Below are 20033 nucleotides of genomic sequence, written 5' to 3'. Positions count from 1 at the left end.
TCAAATCGGTCAAGCCATTTTGCGTGATCGCGGCACATACACACACACATATAATATACACACATACATACCTCTGATTTTATATATATAGATTAGAATAATTTTTTTTTTTTTAAATCTGCAAGACATTTTCACGAGGATTGCATTTAACTGCAAAAGAGCAGGCACCAGTGTTTGCTGACACTTCCGTTTTCCTTTGGACGTGCGCACGAAGATGCCGCACCTACCGTGAAACCTTTGTGCGCACGCATCGGCACGCTCCCCACCCCCAATTAGGCACAAGGTTTCTGCTCATATAAGTTTACCTTTCTCTGTGGCGCGGAATTGCGCTTAGACATCCGCCCTCAGCCATACCGTGAGCCTTTCGTGTCGGCTCCTTAATTTCTTAATTACAGCTGGAAGAACTAAGTTGGTGAACTACATACAGTGAAACATAGAATTTTATGCTCCTGCCTGCCCATTTGATTTACTTATTTCAAATTCTTATATGCCACCTGCTCGTTTCCACAGAAACCGTCGAATCAGTGTGCATGAAACCCAATTTCACAGTGCCAATACAAAACCAAAAATCTTTGCATGCGGTAAAGCAGGGGTCTCAAAGTCCCTCCTTGAGGGCCGCAATCCAGTCGGGTTTTCAGGATTTCCCCAATGAATATGCATGAGATCTATTTGCATGCACTGCTTTCAATGCATATTCATTGGGGAAATCCTGAAAACCTGGCTGGATTGCGGCCCTCAAGGAGGGACTTTGAGATCCCTGCGGTAAAGAGAACCTCAAATCTCCCCTCCCAGACTTTGCTGTAAACAACCCCCCCCCCAACACAATCTGTCTAACATCCCCACTGTGTCTTCTGCTTTCAGCTAATAGATATATCCATGTTCAGTGGAACCCAAGGAGTTCTCACAACTGTACAGGGCAGGGCAGGAAAAGTGATTTTATTTACAGTATACAAGTACTAGAATTCAAAACCAACATGACATAAATTATATTTTCTGCTAAAGTCCTGCCAAATTACCCGGTTCTACAAGGGAGACTTTTTGGCCAAGCCTGGTTTTGCACTTGCATCCTAAAGCAGTGTGGTATTTGTAGTTCCTGATTCCACCCATTGAGAAATCAGTGCTGCAGGTCCCATAATGCACCAGGTTAGGGTATCAGAACCCCAGGATTGGCCTAAAATCTCCCTTATGAATCTGAGTAACTTGGCAGCTCTGGAGGGGAGGGGGGGGGGGGTGGTAGCGCATGCAGCTTAGGTTGGGGAAATACAGTTTGCCTTACCCCAGGTTAAATGAAGAGGATCATCCAGGTCTGATTTTGTTTCATGGCATAAAGGGACTTGTAGTTGATTTTGATAGGGGAATTGAAGGGTGTAGGACAGGGGAGAGCAAAACTACTGCTCCCTGCATGCAGTGGGGCTAAATCAGGGCTGGATTAACCTGTCCAGTTTCCTTTGAAGTAGGGTTACCAACTAGATCCAGATTTGCTCAATGGGGTTGATTCAGTCCTGTGTAGTTTTGGGATGGGAGTCGATATATCACCTTTCTGAGGTTACAATCAAGGTGGTTTACATTTTTTTTATATACAGGTACTTTCCATTAGCCTGGGTACAAAATAAGTGACTTGCCCAGAGTCACAAGGATCTGCAGTGAGAATCAGACCCAGTCCCCCTGGTTCTCAGGCTGCTGCACTTGCCATTAGATAGACTACTTTGATTTCCCCTTTCCACTTCCTATGAAAAGCAAGACTTCAAGTCCCAGCATGCAATGGGATAATGGGATAAATGTAGGACTAAATCAACCTTGTCTGGTGAATTTGGATCCAGCTGGCAACTTTACACTGGGGTGATGTGGTAACCCTGGCTGGGAATGATTTGCTAATGAGAGAGAAAGGTTCCTTGTGCTTCAGTTCTAATCCTAGCATTTGTCTATTACCTCCCTCTACTTCAGTTTACCTATATTGAGATAACTATAATAACATTTTTTTCTTTTCTCTGGAGGCTTCCAAGCAGTCTACAGATCGATGCCAGAAGTACGCTGCCTTGCTCCCAGAGTTGTCTACACCTCCGTTTCTGTGGAGATGTACCTTGGAACCACACTGAAGGACATTTTGGAAGTCCAGGTTAGAATTAATTTATAATTATTTTTGTTCAGCCCAAATTCTTTCTTTTCCTCTTCCACCTTGTCCCTTGTTTGCAAGTAAAGCCTTTGATCAAAGATATTCTTAGGGAGAACTGTTGAGCCCCTGTAGAGTAAGTACAGCGTGGGTTGGGAGGAGCATCAGTGGGATTTGATCCTCCCCCAGCTGCATACCTAGCTCTTCTTTTCACCTCAGGGAAGGATCACTGTATAAATAATTTCTATTTGTGACTGGTCCTCTAGATGCTGTATCTTCTGAACCAGGGAGGAGGGTCATCATTAGTGACATGGGAAACCATATTGTTGCATCTCGTCCTCAATACAGGTTCACCTCATGTTGCAATAGTGCTGAGGGGAGTTCCACCCTCTGTTCATCCATTCGCTCGCCCTGCAGCCGTAGCAGCAGGTCAAAGAGATCAAGGGCTGCGACAGGGAGGGGTGGGTCGCTGCGTTGCTCCTCAATCCGCTCTGACTGGAAAGCACCGCCAGATCAAAAAATAAACACAAGGTCACAAATGGTAGATTCCAACAGTGCCAGACAGAAAGCAACGTGAAAAGTTTGAAGCATGGAAGGATAGGGCTGGAAGGGTCCACAGGAAGTTATGTGGAAGGAGATGATAGAGCTGGGAAGACCCTTAGGAGGTCATAAGAACTTGGTTGGATCAACTTTTCATAAGCCCACATCCTGTCTCAGAGAATGGCCCATTCAGGTAACAGATGCCTAGCAGGATCCCAAGGAGTAAGAGAAAGAGAAGACTAGAAGGAACCTTAGGAGGTTATCTAGAATCAGAGGAAGACTGGGGGGGGGGGGGGTGGAAGGAACCTTGGGAGGTCATCTTAAATCACAGGAAAATAGAATTGAAAGGATTGTCAGGAGGTCAAGTAGAATCAGAGGAAGAAAGGACTGGAAGTACCTCAGGAGGTCATCGAGAATCAAAGGATGATAGGGCTAGAAGGAACCCCTCAGGAGGTCATTGTGAATCAGAAGACGATAGGGCTAGAAGGAACCTCAGGAGGTCATCATGAATCAGAAGACAATAGAGCTAGAAGGAACCTCAACAGGTCATTGAGAATCAGAGGAAGAAAGGGCTGGAAGGAACCTCAGGAGGTCATCGAGAATCAAAGGATGATAGAACTGAAAGAAACCTCGAAGGACATCAAGAATTAGAGGAAGATAGAGCTAGAAGGAATCTCAACAGGTCATTGAGAATCAGAGGAAGATAGGGCTAGAAGAAACCTCAGGAGGTCATCAAGAATCAGATGATGATAGAACTGAAAGAAACCTCAGGAGGACAGCAAGAATTAGAGGAAGATAGAGCTAGAAGGAACCATAGGTGGTCATCTAGAATTAGAGGAAGAAAGAACTGGGGAGGACCTCAGAGGTTCATCTAGAGCAGTGTATCGCAAACTGTGTGCTGCCTGAGATTCCAGGCGTTCCGCGAGACACAGGGGAGGAAGAGAGATGCCGGCACCAGCTGACTGCCTCCAGGACATGTCTTTCACAGCACATCCTGTAGGCAGTCATCCAGCACCAGCACCTCTCCTCCATGCATCTTCCCTTCCAGCACCCACCACTGGCGGCTCAGGGCCCTGTCTGAGGGCCTTTGCGCATTCGCAGACTTCGACATGATGACGTCACGCATGCATGTGACATCATCGTGTCCACATCTGCGCACTTCCGGATGCCTCGAGCTGCGGTCACCACATTTAGTGTGCTGCGACTTGACAAAGTTTGCAAGACACTGATCTAGAGCCTGAGGGATAGGGAGGAATCTTTGAAGGTCATCTAACCCAAACCATCACAAACAGATGTGCCTTTAACCTACATTTAAAACCCTTCAATGTTGGACACTGCTGGGTCAATTGTTTTGGTGAATGTCCTCCCGCACAATTAAAAAATTTCATCCTAACATCGCTTCCGATCTCTCTACTGTAATATAACCCTGTTACTTTTAGCCATTCTCCCAGCAGAGAAGCAGAACAGCTTGGAGTCATGAGATTAGTTTAGGAATAAATTTATAGCCCATCCATCGAGGGGAAAACCCCTCTCTTGGCAAAGATTGGAGGGGGAGTATTACAGGAGGCCTCTCATTATCACTTCACCCCCTCTGGTGGTGTTGGGGAGCGCTGTGCTTACCTGGTGAGTTAGGATAGTATTATACAGCTCCTCGTCTGGGACTCTGCATGGCTCGGTGACAGCACGCTGGCGAACTTTCCTCCACGTCTTCCTCCCCTCCCTTTCTATTAGATTCTCTGCCCCTCTCCCATCTGTTACTTGGAGTTCAGCTTCCAAGGGGTTGGCACGTTGGTCATCCAGTCGCCGGGCCTGGCTCCAGGCCACCAGGTCAAAAAACTCCTCCGTTTGAAGGGATATGGTGGAGGCAAAGACAGCTGCCAATGGAGAGGGGAGGGGGGGGGGGGAAACAGCATCAGTGGAGGTGTGTACGTTTGTGTTCACAGAGGATCTGTGCATGAGTGTGTGTCAGCAACTTATCAAAGAAGTTTTTTGGGGGAAATTGCACCGACTTCTTCAGATTCAAAAATATTTTATACTTAAAACACTTAAGAATTCTAGTTCAGTCATTTAACCTTTCTCAAATTGATTACCCTAACGTGTTGCACACTGGTTGTTCAGAAAATCTAAGGAAGCAACTTTAAACTACAAAATAAGCTGCATTGATTTCCATTAGAGGCACGTGTGATGTTTAAAATGTGTTATATGACTTTTTAGTATGTGGTCTAGCCAGCTTCAGGCTTCCAACTGGATCCAAATTTCATAGGACAGGGTTGAGTCCTGGGTGTATCCTGTTGCATGCAGGAACTGGTAGTTCTGATTTCCCCACCTAAAAGAAGGCAAGACTACAAGTCCCATCATGCACTAAGGTAAACCCAGGACTGGATCAACCCTGTCCTGTGAACCTGGATCCAGTTGGCAGAGACACATATTTTGTTGTTTTTAACTCCTTCTTTAAAGAATTATCTAAATATTCAATCACCATCTGCGGTGAATCTAAAATAGAAACACAGTTTTCTTCACTGTTCTCAAGCAGCTAAAATCTGGACTTCGCTCCTAGTAGCTATTAGAGTGGATTGTGATTACTTCACTTTTCATGGAAAACTGAAGACGGTTCTATCCATTAAAGGGTTCTTTAGGGGGTGAAGGATTTATGGTCTGTTTGTGCTCACCTCTCCTCTCCCTCACAGGGGACGACGGGGCAGAGCTCCAGGGCCTGGTGTCACCCCGTGGCTTCCGACGGAAGGAGCAGCGCTGTTCATTCATACGCCGGCTCTGAAAATGGCAAAGGAGGTCGAAGAAGGTCTCGGTGTCGCTGAGGTCAGGGGTCAAACGTTTCTAGAGAACAGAGCAGAAGAAGACTTGAGATGCAGCGACCTCCCCAGCCCGGCCTGAAGCCATCACAGGCATCCTGTTACCTTTCAGGAACTGTTCTTCCTGTTCCAACCTGCTTGTCCCTCCCAGGTTGTTACCCTAGAAATTCAGTGACCCGGATAAGGTCTGTTTGTCCCAGGCAGGTGATCCCACATTCCCCTGCCTCAAGTCCCAACCTGCCTGGCCCTCCCAGTGGAAGTAGTGACATCCCACATCCAGGCTATTTAATTATTACTTTGTTGAAGGGAGAAGGTTTCCAGCCCCAACCTGAATCACCGTCTTGTCTCCATCCAGAAGCAGAGAGGGGATGGCATTCTGTCCTTTCATCGTGTTTTCACCATCCTCTTCCTCCTCAGAGGCTGGACTGTTCCATGCCAGATCCCTGATAGCTCTGTCCTCTGGTGCATCGTATGGCAGGTTCTCTGTGCTGTCTTCTTCACCCCTAGGGTCAGGTCGAGTCCCCTTGACATCTTCCTCCTCATTCCCCTCATCTTTTGGTATGACCTTCCTCAGAAAGAGGACCTCTGTGTCAGCTTTGTCTACGGAGAGCATCCCGTCTTCGTACTGTGAAGAGACAAATGAGGGGGTCGCATGAGATTGGTTTGATGACATGGCATTGTGGGGGGAGGGGTTTTTTCTAACCAAAGCTAATTCAAAGTGATGTATAACAAATATTCATCTCATACAATACAGTATCAAATGTAGCAACATAGCGGATGACGGCAGATAAAGACCCGTACACTCCAGTGGCATAGTGAGGGGGGGTAGAAACATAGAAAGATGACGGCAGAAAAGGGCCACAGCCCATCAAGTCTGCCCACTCTTTTGACCCACCCCATTAAGTCTGAGTGCTAGTGACCTGGTTTCTTAACTCGACTCTCTCCACCTTCCTGATCCCCACCCCCAATACCGCACCCGCGCCTCTTCCCTCATATCTTTTTAACGTACACGGCGCGAGCGGCAACCCCCAACCTGCTGCTGGCACCAGCATTGCTTTTCCTCTGCCGTCGCTTCCCGGACCCGCGCCTAGAAGCGACGTCGGAGGAAGAGCCAGCGCCGGCGCGAGCAGCAGGTTAGGATTGCTGCTCGCGCCGGGAACGTTGAAGAGGGATGGGGGAAGGGGCGCGTGTGACGTGAGGGGGCAGGGAAAGAGAGGATGGGGGTGGGGGAGAGGCGCCAACGCCCCGGGTGTGTCTCACCCTCGCTACGCCACTAGCACAGTCCATCCAATCTGCCCAACTAGATAAACTCATAGCATAAGGTATGATGCGATATTATATATACATACATACATGTCCTTGCTATGTTCGGAGCTCACAGAAGTCTCCTTTGCTCTAGTCTTGTCCTCCAGCTACTGAAGCTGTCATCGGAGCCCCACTCCAGCCCTTCTAAATCTCTCCTGCCACGATCGGGGCACAGATCGTAGAAGTGTGGCCTTACTGTCTTTGTTCTCCAACTACTGATGCTACAATAAAAAAAATTAATAAAATAGCAATTTACAACAAACATCAAAATATATATAGCTAAAAATCTCTATCCAAGCTTAAATCTAGATATAGAGACAAAAAAAAATCTTCCTTTTTTTTCCATAAACCTATCCAGCACAACCAATCTCAACCCAATATCCAACACTCTATTTATCCTTAGATCTCTCTAATACTCTTTTACCTACCAAACGTTATCTAAAATCCATAATTTCATCCTATTCTTATCTCCTAAAGACCTCCACTTCCCTTTGGTTACTCTTTACCTTAAAAATTCTATGTCATCGCTTATTCTATTCCTTCAAATTTTGAATGTAATTTTTGTTTTAGTTTGGATGTAACCTGCCTTGAACCGCAAGGTAATGGCGGAATAGAAATCACTAATGTAATGTAATGTAATAATGGCCCAGTTGGTTTCATAACAAGAGTCGACTATCGAAAAGGCTTTGGATCCCCTTCATGCTCTGCAAATACATGGATTGGGCGTGCGAGGAACGATCGGCGTCGGCGGCTGGAGGACCCCGCCCGCTTCCTGATGCTCAGGCGTCAGAGGCAGGGGCTCGGGCCACAAATCAGGTTTGGCTAGTGAGGCTTGAGCATCCCCACCAGCCGTGAACCCAGTGCTGCAATATTTGAAGGGGGGGAGGGGGCCTGAGCCCAAAGTAGGGCAGAGAGGGGGGGGCCTAGGCCCCCTCACGGCTACGCCACTGGCTTGATCAATGTTTTTATTTGAAGGAATATTAAGCCTTGAGCGAAAGGTGTTGTGGATCTAATGTTGTTTGACTGCAGAGTCTTGTATGTTATTAATCTTGTGTAACCGCACTGCTTTAGGTGATTCAGGACGGCAGTTCGTAAACATTTTTAATAAATAACTAAGCGGCTCCGTTCATCCAGAGAATTTTGAACATTTATACCAGGATCCTAATTTGAAGCCATTCTTTTCTTGGTATTCAGTATACTCTAACCGAGAACGGGGCGTGCGCTTTTTCTGGGCCACTAGCATTGTAGATTACCTGGAAACTTTCTGGGGAAACCTCTATACCAGTGGTTCTTAACCTGGGTTCGACTGAACCCCAGGGGTTCGGTGAGTCAGTCTCGCGGGTTTGGCGGAGGTCAAAACACACCGCCAACTCATATAGCGCGCAATCCTTTTCGAGGATGCTGGACATAAAAACGAAGAAGAGGAACAGACTTTGTTGCGAAAATGACATGAGAGTGGCACTTGCCAAGGTAAAGCCGCGCATTTCTGAACTGGTCTCTGAGAGGCAAGAGCAGAAGTCACATTGATTTGCAGTAAATTTCATGATTATGTTATTATTATTCGAAATATAGGAGAACTTTTTTGTTTTCAAAATTGATATTATTTTTTCCCTCACTGTATACCTATGTTTTGAATTTGTAAAAATCATATTTTATTTTTCCAATAAAGAAGGGTTCGGTGAACACGCATATGAAACTGGTGGGGTTCAGTACCTCCAGCAAGGTTAAGAACCACTGCTCTATACAAAGCCCACTGTGCTGAGCGCTCTGCCTGTCGTTCATCAAATATTGGACCCCTCTTCTCCTACTTGCTTTCAAAGCTTGTGGGAAATCTGTCAACCCGCAAGATGTTTGAGATCTGCGGGAAGGATTTTGCTCATCAGTTTAAAAGAAATTGGGACTTGTTATGTTAAATCTAGAATATCTATTTTCTCAGTTGCCGGTAAGAATCTCTGGAATTCAATTCCAGGTATAATGAGATTATGCAAAGATCGTGTGTCTTTTAAGAAAATGTTAAAAAAACCCACAATTATTTGTGGACGCCTTTCTTTAACTCTGTGGTTATTATTTGTTTTAGATTTAAAGAATTCTGTATTAAGGAAATTTGAGGGGGAAGATTGATTTATTTGTTTATTGCATTTTAGGTTTGTTTGTGCTTGAAATTGTAGATGTAAATGTTTTGTACATTGCTTAGATTTAAGCGATCCGTACATTTTTAAAATAAATAAATAAAACCTGTATCACAGTTCGCAGACCTCAGCAAATGCAGCTCGAAATAGCCTCAAAAGAGACTCCTGCATTCAGTTTCACTCCTAAATTGCTGACCTGGCCTGAGAATAGGGAAGTCGATTCGTCTGGGGTTTCTCTCTAAGTATAAGAGTTCGTCTTTTGAGTCTTGTCATCTGCTATGTTGCTACATATTTTTTAAAATGTTTATATTGCATGAAATGAAGGGCCACTTGTATAACTCTGTATTGTAACACCTTTACAGAAGCTCATATATTGTAACATCATTACAAAGCTCATGTGAACTGCTCTGAATTGACTCCCCCAGTCATTAGCAACGGTATAGAAGCTTTCAATAAACAATATAATCTCCACGTAAAGAATAAAGATACAATGATCTGATACAAGGCTTTTAAACAACATGAAAGAGCAAGGGATGACTTCTGTGGGACCCCTCACAACTCAAAGATTTAACACTGGAGATCTTAAAATTAACCCACTACTACTACTGCTACTTATCATTTATATAACGCTGAAAGGCATACATTTTGACATTTATAGACGGTCCCTGCTCAGAAGAGCTTACAATCTAACTTGGACAGACAGACATGCCATATAGGGTTGGGGATGCAGAACCCAAGGTGAGAGGAGTTAGGAGTCGAAAGCACTCTCGAAGAGGTGGACTGACATTTATAGTCGTTTCCTGCTCAGAAGAGCTTACAATCTAACTTGGACAGACAGACATGCCATATAGGGTTGGGGATGCAGAACCCAAGGTGAGAGGAGTTAGGAGTCGAAAGCACTCTCGAAGAGGTGGGCTTTTAACTGGGCCTTTTAACCTTTGCACTTCTAAGGGTGCTGTCCTCACTACCCAGGACTTAATCCATTTCCCAGTGCCTTAGAAAGCATCAAGAGACATTGTGCAGCTAGACAAGGAGTTATATAACATGTGCTGTGTCCCAAGACCCCAGCATGGTGTCACTTGAGGGGTGCTGTCCTTTGTACGGGACAAGCTTCATGTCTCAACAGTCCATCTTGATGTTAGAGGCCTCGCACATCTCTCCTTGCTCTTCCTTCCCTCCTTGTGAGCTGCTTCAGGTGTAGAATGTTTTCCTCACATTGTACAAGTTGGAAAACCCCTCTCCCAGCCGTCACTTCGTAGCTTTGCTTCCAGTCTCAGCTTCTGAGGGCGAGAGAAACAGGAACTGCCTGAGGGGTGGGGGTGTGTGTGGAGATTTCCTTCCCTAAAGTCATACAGTTTGAAAAAGACCTGCCATCTTGCCAAGCCGCTAACTTAGGCTAGCAGGTGGATGGGCACCCTGGGTATACTAAAGGTGGGTACCAATTCTGCCAGTTCTTGTCCACCTTCTGAAGCTGATAATGCTTTCTATATATTCCTTTGAGGAGTGTGGAACTCCCAGCTCAGACCCTTTTGCAGTTTACACTCAGTTACTGCAGAGTGATACTGGAGCAGAAAGCTCAGAATGTGTTTGGGGAGGGGGGGGGGTTCTTTTTGGCTTGTGTATCATAGCCTAGATGGACCATTGGTCTGGCCCAGTATGGCTATTCTTATGTTCTTATAGTAAGACTTTTAGAAGACGATTTCTCAGCTTTGGGAAACCCAAAATTGCTCAAACATTTCAAACTATTTTACACCACAGATGACAAATTAAATTCTAGAACTGGGCCGGAAGGGCTTGCTCAGCGCCAGTGATACACGCTTCCAAGTAAAGAACACCGCAGCTGCGGCTTGGGATGCTGCGAAGGCTGCACTCAGAGCTCTGAAAAGGAGGAAGAGGTGAGGAACACCACCATCCTTATGCAACAGTGACCTCTAATGGCTGGATGTAGGATTTGTGTTTGCAAGCTTCAGAGAGAGGTAGCTGTGATGGATGGCCCTGGCTGAGGATAATCCCAGACTTGAGCTCAAAGAAGCATTAAGAAAGGGCTAGGCCTGCCCCCCCTCCAAAAAAAAAAATTGGATGAGGTTTAGAAGGCGCACCATAGCAAGATGGAGTTATCCAAAGGTCCCAAGCCCCTCGGGTAGGATGAGTTAGTTCTGCCTGTGTGCTACAAATGGATCAACCAAGTCTTGAGCACCCAGAGCTGTCCGTTAATTAGAAGAAAGCAACGACTTCCATGACACAGAGGTTTCTTTCTAAAACAGGTCTCGGCCGACTCATCTCCCACCTCACCTGCAGTTGCGGAGTGTTCCGATCCGGTTCTTCTGATCCTCTGGGGAGATCGGTCACTCCTAGGACAGGCGGCGGCTCTGGTCCTTCAGTTGTCACCTCAGCTGCCGTGACTTTTTAGGTACAGTTCGGATGCCCTTCCTCAGAGCTCTGCCAGGTACAGGAAGAAAAGCAGCAGAGATGGAAGAAGTGTGCGCTGCAGGGGTTAGAGCTACAGCCTCGGTACCCTGAGGTTCTGAGTTTGAATCCCACATTGCTCCTTGTGACCCTGGGCAAGTCACTTAATCCCCATTGCTCCAGGTACATTAGATAGAGTGGGAGCCCACCGGGACAATTAGGGAAAATGCTTGAGTGCCTGAATAATTTGTAATCCGCATAGAATTGTAGGATATGCAGAATATAAATTATTTTTTTTAAAAAAGGGGTTGCGTAAAAAGAGTAGGGAGTGAACCCTGGAGTTCAGCACTCAAAGCTTCGGTTCATAGACAACGGCGCGAAAGACAAAGGCGCGCCCGGACAATTGAACGCAGCGCGGAGGCGTGCGCCGCTCTAAATTACAGTTTTTAGGGCTCCGACGGGGGTGTGTGTGGGGGGGAACCCCCGCACTTTACGTAATAGACATGACGCCGGCGTTATCGGGGGTTTGGGGGGTTGTAACCCTCCACATTTTATTGTAAACTTAACTTTTTCCCTAAAAACAGGGAAAAAGTGAAGTTTTCAGTAAAATGTGGGGGGTTACAACCCCCTCCACAACGCCCCCACAACGTGGCGCGATGTCTATTAAGTAAAGTGGGGGGGGTTCCTCCCCACGCCCCCCCCATTGGAGCCCTAAAAAGAGTAATTTAGAGAGGCGCGCGCCTCCGCGCTGCGCTCAATTGTCTGGGCACGCCTTTGTCCCAGCATGCTTTTGACCTGACCCCCAAAGCTTCTAGTTGCTTGCTCTGTCTCTGACCCTCTGTGTGTGACCTTGGAAACAAGTCACTTTATTTCTCTGTGTTTAGATTCTAGGCCTCAGTCTGGAGAAAGACAGATGAGGGGAAAAAGAGTCCCCGGAAAGACCCTCAGCTAGTCATATAAAGCTGGAGCTATTAACAGAGCAGGGAATATCCCCACCAGTCCTTATGTCCCACTTGGAGATACATCAGCCTAAAACTTCCTGCCCATCCCATCCCTCACACCTCTTAACAGATAACCAAATGTTATCGTACGGGAGGTGAGGAGAGCATTAACCTCGTAACCTCTGGTCCGGGGTCAAGAATCCAGAGTGATTGCGAGTTTGGGGTGGTGCCCTCTTTTCACATATGGTTGTGATGCCTGTGTGGGGGCAGAACAGATCTACGGGGTACAAATGATAAAACAGTTCGGCTGCCTCCTCTTTCCACTTAGATTCCTAATGAAAATCACGTTGTTAATTTGGAAAAGTTCAAAAGCTACGGAAAGAGAGAACCAGCCTAGAGTGAGATGTCCTTACGAGGCATGGCCTAGTGGTTAGAACTCCTGTCTCAGCACCCTGAGGTTGTGGGTTCACTCCCCATGCTGCTCCTTGTGACCCTGGGCAGGACAGATAGGGAGAAAAACTTAGCGTACCTGAATGTAAATCACTACGAAGACTAGGGGGACACTCGATGAAGTTACAAGGAAATACTTTTAAAACCAACGGGAAGAAAGTTGTTTTTCACTCAGAGAATAGTTAAGCTCTGGAACGCGTTGCCAGAGATTGTGATAAGAGCTGATAGCGTAGCTGGTTTTAAGAAAGGTTTGGACAAGTTCCTGGAGGAAAAGTCCCTAGTCTGTTATTGAGAAAGACATGGGGGAAGCCACTGGATCGGCATGGAATGTTGCTACTCCTTGGGTTTTGGCCAGGTACTAGTGGATTGTCCGCTGTGAGAATGGGCTACTGGGCTTGACGGACCCAGTAAGGCTATTCTTATGCTCTTATATAAGAAATTAAAATAAGTAAAATAAATGCCCTGCTTAAATATTCATTCCCTTTAAGCCGCCGGATGTCATAATCTTCAGTATCCTTTTAAGAAGATCTTCACGGCTTTGCAACCAGGTTTATCTTGTCAAAGCAGGTGATAAGTCCTGCTGCAGTTCTGCCTTATCTAATCTGTTTTTTATATACCATGCCATACTGATTCTTGTATCCCGCAAACGTCAGCCAGGAATCATGGCGGCTGACGTAATGTTAGAAATGATACAGAGGTCTACATAGAAACATAGAAACATAGAAATAGACGGCAGATAAGGGCCCACGGCCCACGGCCCATCTAGTCTGCCCACCTTAATGTCCCTCCCCTACCTTTGCCCTGTGAATAGATCCCATGTGCCGATCCCATTTGGCCTTAAAATCAGGCACGCTGCTGGCCTCAATCACCTGTAGTGGAAGACTATTCCAGCGATCAACCACTCTTTCAGTGAAAAAGAATTTCCTGGTGTCACCTCGTAGTTTCCCGCCCCTGATTTTCCACGGATGCCCTCTTGTTGTCGTGGGACCCTTGAAAAAGAAGATATCTTCCTCCGCCTCGATGCGGCCCGTAAGATACTTGAACGTCTCGATCATGTCCCCCCTCTCTCTGCGCTCCTCGAGCGAGTATAGCTGTAATTTGTCAAGCCGTTTTTCGTATGGTAGATCCTTGAGTCCCGAGACCATCCGGGTGGCCATTCTTTGCACCGACTCCAGTCTCAGCACATCCTTGCGATAATGCGGCCTCCAGAATTGCACACAGTATTCCAGGTGGGGCCTCACCATGGATCTATACAATGGCATAATGACTTCCGCCTTACGACTGACGAAACCCCTTCGTATGCAGCCCATGATTTGTCTTGCCTTGGACGAAGCCTGCTCCACTTGATTGGCAGACTTCATGTCCTCACTGACGATTACCCCCAAGTCTCGTTCTGCTACCGTTTTTGCTAGGATCTCGCCATTAAGGGTATAAGACTTGCATGGATTCTGGCTGCTCAGGTGCATAACCAGTCTAGGGCTGGCTTCACACGTATGAATACTTTATAATAGGTCAGTACAGAGAAGTGAATTGATGAGTTCTCAGTGCCTCCTAAACTAAACCTTAAGTTTATATACCGCATCGTCTCTACGGAAGTGGAGCTCGACACGGTTTACAAAGCTTAAAAATATAGGAAGAGAGAGGAGAGAGAATTACAAGGGCATATAAAAAGAGGGGATGTAAACAGGAGAAGAGATGTTATATGCTAGAGAAAAGCCAGGTTTTCAGTTGTTTTCGGAATAGTTGGAGGGAGCCCAGGTTCCGCAGCGGGATAGTGAGATCGTTCCAAAGGCCTGCGATTTTGGAGAGGAGGGATTTTCCCAGTTTACCTGCGTGGAGGATGCCGTGTAGAGAGGGGAAGGATAGTTTATGTCTGTGGGTTGATCTGGTGGTAGCAGGCGTCGGGGCGAGGAAGGATAGAGGGATTAGGGGCGGAAGGATGCCGTGAATGATCTTGAACGCCAGGCAGGAGCATTTGAAGTGAATTCTGGAAAGTACTGGGAGCCAGTGAAGATTGGTAAGTAGTGGGGAGACGCGATCAAATTTGCATTTAGCAAAAATCAGCTTGGCTGCAGTATTCTGGATAAGCTGGAGTCTGCGAAGACTTTTTTTTTGTTAGGCTCCTGAATTGGAAGTATGTGGAAAGCTGCTTGGGAGTTTATTCCAGATTTTGGGTCCTTGGAATTCAAAGGTGGTCTCGAAGAGGGCTTTTCTCCAGACATTGTGTGGAGAGGGGAGTGGTAGCTTCCAGCGCTGAATTGTCCTCGCGTCATTGAAAAGTCTTTAAAAAAAAATTTATAATCCTCATATCCTACAATTCTATGCGGATTACAAATTATTCAGGTACTCAAGCATTTTTTCCTAATTTTTCCTGGCAGGCTCCCACTCTTATCTAATGTACCTGGGGCAATGGGGATTAAGTGACTTGCCCAGGGTCACGAGGAGCGGAGCAGGATTCGAACCCACAACCTCCGGGTGCCAAGGCTGTAGCTCTAACCCAGGGTATCGCAAACTGTGTGCCGCGGCTCACCAGTGTGCCTCCTGAGATTTCAGGTACCCCGCGACACACTGGCGAGAAGGAGAGTCATCCACGCCGGCTGACTGCCTTCAGAACATGCCTCTCGCACCGAAACATAGAAACATAGAAACATAGAAAGTGACGGCAGATAAGGGCCAAGGCCCATCAAGTCTGCCCACACCAATGACCCTCCCCTACCTCCCTTTGCGAAGAGATCCCACCTTTCGATCCCATTTAGCTTTAAAATCAGGCACACTGCTGGCCTCAATCACCTGCATCGGAAGACCATTCCATCGATCCACTACCCTCTCGGTGAAGAAGTACTTCCTGGTGTCGCCATGCAATGTCCCTCCCCTGATTTTCCATGGATGCCCTCGTGTTGACGTGGGTTCCTTGAAGAAGAAGATATCCTCCCCCACCTCGATACGGCGCGTGAGGTACTTGAATGTCTCGATCATGTCCCCCCTCTCCCTGCGTTCCTCTAGGGAGTAGAGCTGCAATTTATTCAGCCGTTCCTCATACGGGAGATCCCTGAGCCCCGTGACCATCCGTGTGGCCATTCGCTGGACCGATTCAAGTCTCAGCACATCTTTGCGGTAATGTGGTCTCCAGAATTGTACACAGTATTCCAGATGGGGTCTCACCATGGACCTATATAATGGCATTATGACTTCGGGCTTACGGCTAACAAAACTCCTTCGTATGCAACCCATGATTTGTCTGGCTTTAGATGAAGCTTTCTCCACCTGAGTTGCAGTCTTCATGTCCTCACTGATGATTACCCCTAAGTCTCGTTCCGCTACAGTTCTCTCTAGGATCTCACCATTAAGAGTGTAAGTCTTACATGGATTTTTGTTGCCAAGGTGCATGACCTTGCATTTTTTGGCATTGAAGTTTAGTTGCCAGGTCCTGGACCAATTCTCCAGTAGGAGGAGGTCGTGTGCCATACATCACGCAGGCGTGTGATGTCAGCGCATCCACAACCGCACACTTCCGGGTGCCTTCCAGTCGGGGTACTGCATTTATGGACCCTACACGCAATTTTGAACTGGACCCTGCTTTTGACTGGTAGCCCGTGTAACTCCTTAAGTAGTGGACTTGCCCTCTCACATTTGGTTTTGAGCAGGATCGGCCTTGCTGCTGTGTTTTGGAGTACTTGTAGTAACTGTTATTATCCCCTCCAAAAGGGTCCAAATGGGTCTTTTTTTTTTAAGTGGACTGGTGCAATCCTCCATCCTAAACCTACTTGACTATTGCAATATTATTTATCTGGGGTCGCCCAAGAAAACCATTCAAAAATTCCGAATCATACAAAACTCAGCTGTACGACTGATTTTCGGCCTAAAGAAATGGGACCACATAACCACCTACTACCAAAAACTCCACTGGTTGCCCCCGGAGGCAAGAGTATTGTTCAAATTCGCATGTCTCTGTTTCAAATCCACTCTCGGTTTGGCCCCTCAGTACCTGGTCTCCCACTTCAAACTAGACTGCTCTACCAGGCCTACAATCAAAATACGCATGCTCAGCCACCCTACAATAAAAACCTACCGATACCAAAGATTCCTTGACAGAACGCTTGCCTTCCAAGCAAGTCTACAGAACGACTGGCTAAGCAGCACCATCATGCACTCCTCATCCTACCTCAACTTCAGAAAACTAATTAAAACCAACCTGTTCAACCGATTTGTGACCAAGAATTCCTAAAGTCTTCACTGCTTATCCGACACCGTATGACCTACCTTTCTTTGTAAATCGCCTCGATCTACTTCCTAATGACCAAGAATTCCCAAAGCCTTCACTGCTTACCCCACACCGTTCGACCTGCTCTTCCTATTGACTTACTCTTATTGTAAACCCATCCCTATAATGTTACCTTACTCTGTACAAACAGTCATGTACTCAAAGACTTCATTGTTTTTTTTGCTGTATGTCCAGTAGAGAATGACACGGTGACAAAATTCATCACCGTTCCCGTCCCCGCGGATAACCGCAGGAAACCATCTTCATGTCATTCTTTAAGGAGAGAGGGAAGAATCAGAGTATGAATGGCCACAACCACTGACCCGCAAGCTTTGCTTTGAAGAATGCTGGTGTAGAAGGACTGAGGCTGAAATAGACACTAAAAAATGACATGGGATTATTTCCCGCGGTTATCCGTGGGGACTGGAACGGTGATGAATTTTGTCACCATGTCATTCTCTAATGTCCAGCTCTTCTTTATTGTAAACCGCCTCGAACTACCTTGGCTTTGGCGGTATATAAACAATAAATTATTACTATTATTATTATTATAGTATAGCAGGTACCTGGAATAATAGTTCAAATTTCTTGGGTTTAACTCATCGGGTAAATCCGAGGCTCTTGGCAACCCTAAAAAAGCTCAGTGAACCCCTGGAAATACTGTGTTATGTCTGTTTCGATCCATCTTCCCACAGCTGGATTTATACATCTGAAGGGTCATTTTCTAAAGGTCACTTAAAATTAGGCGCCGGAATCTTCCATACTAAGCTAAAATTCTGCATTGACAATTAGCGTGAGCCCACAGTTGCGCATCTAACTTTAGGCGTGAGTGCGGTTGGTGTAGCTGTCAGGTGCATAACTGCACATATTTTATAATCCAGAGCAAGACAATGGATAACATGATAGCAATTTAGAGATTCAGTGAGGTTAAAAAAAAAAGGATCCAAAGAGTCTAAAAGATGTGGGAAGCAGGGGCATTGCCATGGGTGGGGGGCTAACACTAATGATAAACTGAAATTCTTTGCCAGAGAATGTGGTGAAAGCAGTTAGCTTAGCAGGGTTTAAAAAAACCCAAACCCTTGGATAATTTCCTAAAAGAGAAGCCTTTAAGCCATTATTAAGATGGGTTTGGGGAAATCCACTGCTTATTCCAAAAATAAGCCGCATAAAATCTATTTTATTCTCTGGGATCTTGCCAGATACTTGTGACCAGGATTGGCCATTGTTTGGAAACAGGATACTAGACTTGATGGGCCTTGTATGGCAGTATGGCAATTGTTATGTTCTTATGTGAGCCAATTATAGGACAATCAAGCCATTGTGACATCACTGCTGAGGTTGGCTCTTAGGCATTGGTGGAATGAGGTATTATGACATCACAATCTCAGCTCTGGAATGTTGCTACTCTTTGGGGTTTCTGCCAGGTACTTGGGACTTGGGTTGGTCACTGTTGGACTTGATGGGCCTTTGGTCTGTCCCAGTATGGCAATTCTTATGTTATAGCCAATTATCGATTGTTAAATCCATTATCATCTAAGAATTAAGTTACGCAGTATTCTATAATTTACATTGCGTACCTTTGCGTGTTAAACGTCATCAAGTGTGCATACAAGTTTATGCCGGCTTTTAAAAGCCGGGGAAGAGGTTTCTACTGCAGGCTAGCGAGGCAAATGCTCCGGCTCTCATAAAATTCCTATGCGCTTCGGAGCGTTTACCTCGCTGGCACGCAGTAGAAACTTTTTTCTGTGGCATAGTGGAAGGAGCCCTTATCAAATTAAAGAAATTGTGGCCCCTATACGTTAACATTTAAGAGACCTCCCTCGATTAAGTATAAAGTAAATGATAGATATAGTAGACAATAAATCTGAAAAAAATAAAACCCCAACCGACGACCGTGGAGAATCAGACCAATAGATGATTATTCCACATTGTCATGTTCGTTAATTAAAAATGCATTTTTAAAGTTGAATTTAGCCAATACAAGTCCCCGTTTATTAAAAAGAACAGAGCCACAGTTTATCTCACTTTGGGCCAAGGTGTCTCCCTCCACCCAAATTAAGCTATTTGGGGGGGAATGATGGCAGGGCTACCGCTAGCCCTACAGGTCATTCCCTAAAAATACATTCTAACCTATCTCCCGCGCCCTAGTAGACTTACCTCAGCAGTACCAGACCTCCTTTGTGCCAGTGGGCGAGGGCACGGTCACCATCCTCGGTCTCTTTCCCTTCACTGATAACAGCATCCCCCCAACCCTTCGCAGCCACCCCGATCTGAGACAGGAAGAATCTGTCCCCTGCTTTGCCACGCCAAGGGCCCTCGATTCCTTCTCTCGCTGCCGCTCTCCTCTTCCTCCTCCCTTTTGCCTCCGATACCCTCTCCCTGCCCCCAGCTTCCCTCTCTGTTTCTCTTTTTCTTCTTTCCTATTCAACTATTTGGGGTGGAAGGCTGTGTATGTGTGTGGGTTGGGGTTTTTTTTTCTTTATTTCTTGCACACTCTGCGCGGGATGCTACCACTTCCTGTCTAAACCAATTACTGCAATTGGCTGACACTCATTGCCAAGTGACAGTCCTGTCTTTTTCTTTTTCTTTCTGGCTTAGTTTCTCTTTAAAGTTCAGTCTTGCCTCTTTAATCTTTCCCTTCTGGACAACTCCTCAACCCATCTCCACATGGTCTAGAGACTGTATTCCCTCGTGCCCCAAGAGAAAGGGGTCCTTCTAGTTCAGACACCGGGGCCCCCCCTGCTAGGGCTGGGGGATTGTACGTGCGTAGGCGGCCTAGAAAGACAGAATGAGTCATAGTTTGGACTGAGAAAAAAATACTTCTTCGAGTCGCTTTTGAAAAGGGGAACTTAGGCTTTTAAAAGAGGAAGAGAGTCGGCCTTCAAACTCAGAAGAAGCTGAGAAGATACCCTCCCCTCCTAGTCTGAAAAAGGGCGGGAGGAAGGTAGAGAGCCACTCCTAAGTTGGTGTGGGCCAAAGTAGGGAGGTCTGGGACATGAGAAGGTAGAGAGCCCTGGTGCATATGAGATAAGACAGGGAGGGTGGGAATGGGGGAGCTAAAGTAGAGGAGATTGCATTAGA

The 20033-nt window shown here is 46.2% G+C and overlaps 1 protein-coding gene across 5 annotated transcripts; it reads right to left on the bottom strand.

The window, feature by feature from the left end:
- Nucleotides 1–764: 764 nt before the first annotated feature.
- On the bottom strand, nt 765–19651 carry GPSM3 (G protein signaling modulator 3). 5 transcript variants are annotated; one of them, XM_033915796.1, is made up of 7 exons: nt 19110–19128; nt 11187–11333; nt 6810–6986; nt 5789–6085; nt 5320–5485; nt 4271–4524; nt 766–2605 (listed from the first exon to the last, which is right to left on the bottom strand). In XM_033915796.1, exons 3-7 carry the CDS (start codon nt 6813–6815, stop codon nt 2450–2452), a joined length of 879 nt encoding a protein of 292 aa, XP_033771687.1. In that variant the 5' UTR covers nt 6816–6986; nt 11187–11333; nt 19110–19128; the 3' UTR covers nt 766–2449. The 5 variants fall into 5 exon arrangements, with proteins under 5 accessions (XP_033771688.1, XP_033771687.1, XP_033771686.1 ...); XM_033915797.1 differs by lacking the exon at nt 11187–11333 and having other exon boundaries at nt 765–2605; nt 5798–6085; nt 19110–19651; XM_033915795.1 differs by lacking the exon at nt 11187–11333 and having other exon boundaries at nt 19110–19650.
- Nucleotides 19652–20033: the final 382 nt, after the last annotated feature.

Source organism: Geotrypetes seraphini, chromosome 12 (genome assembly GCF_902459505.1).
Source record: "Geotrypetes seraphini chromosome 12, aGeoSer1.1, whole genome shotgun sequence".
Classification (NCBI taxonomy): domain Eukaryota; kingdom Metazoa; phylum Chordata; class Amphibia; order Gymnophiona; family Dermophiidae; genus Geotrypetes; species Geotrypetes seraphini.
The sequence above is the reverse complement of the archived record's forward strand: the minus strand, read 5'-3'. Positions and strand labels throughout refer to the sequence as shown.

What these genes read in the sequence shown, in the direction of transcription:
- GPSM3 (XM_033915795.1), bottom strand. An exon ending in GAGACAAGACGGTGATTCAG is followed by an intron (nt 5,486 to 5,788) that starts GTTGGGGCTGGA and finishes TCTGTTCTCTAG; the next exon opens with AAACGTTTGACCCCTGACCT. An exon ending in CCCTGTGAGGGAGAGGAGAG is followed by an intron (nt 4,525 to 5,319) that starts GTGAGCACAAAC and finishes CTCCATTGGCAG; the next exon opens with CTGTCTTTGCCTCCACCATA.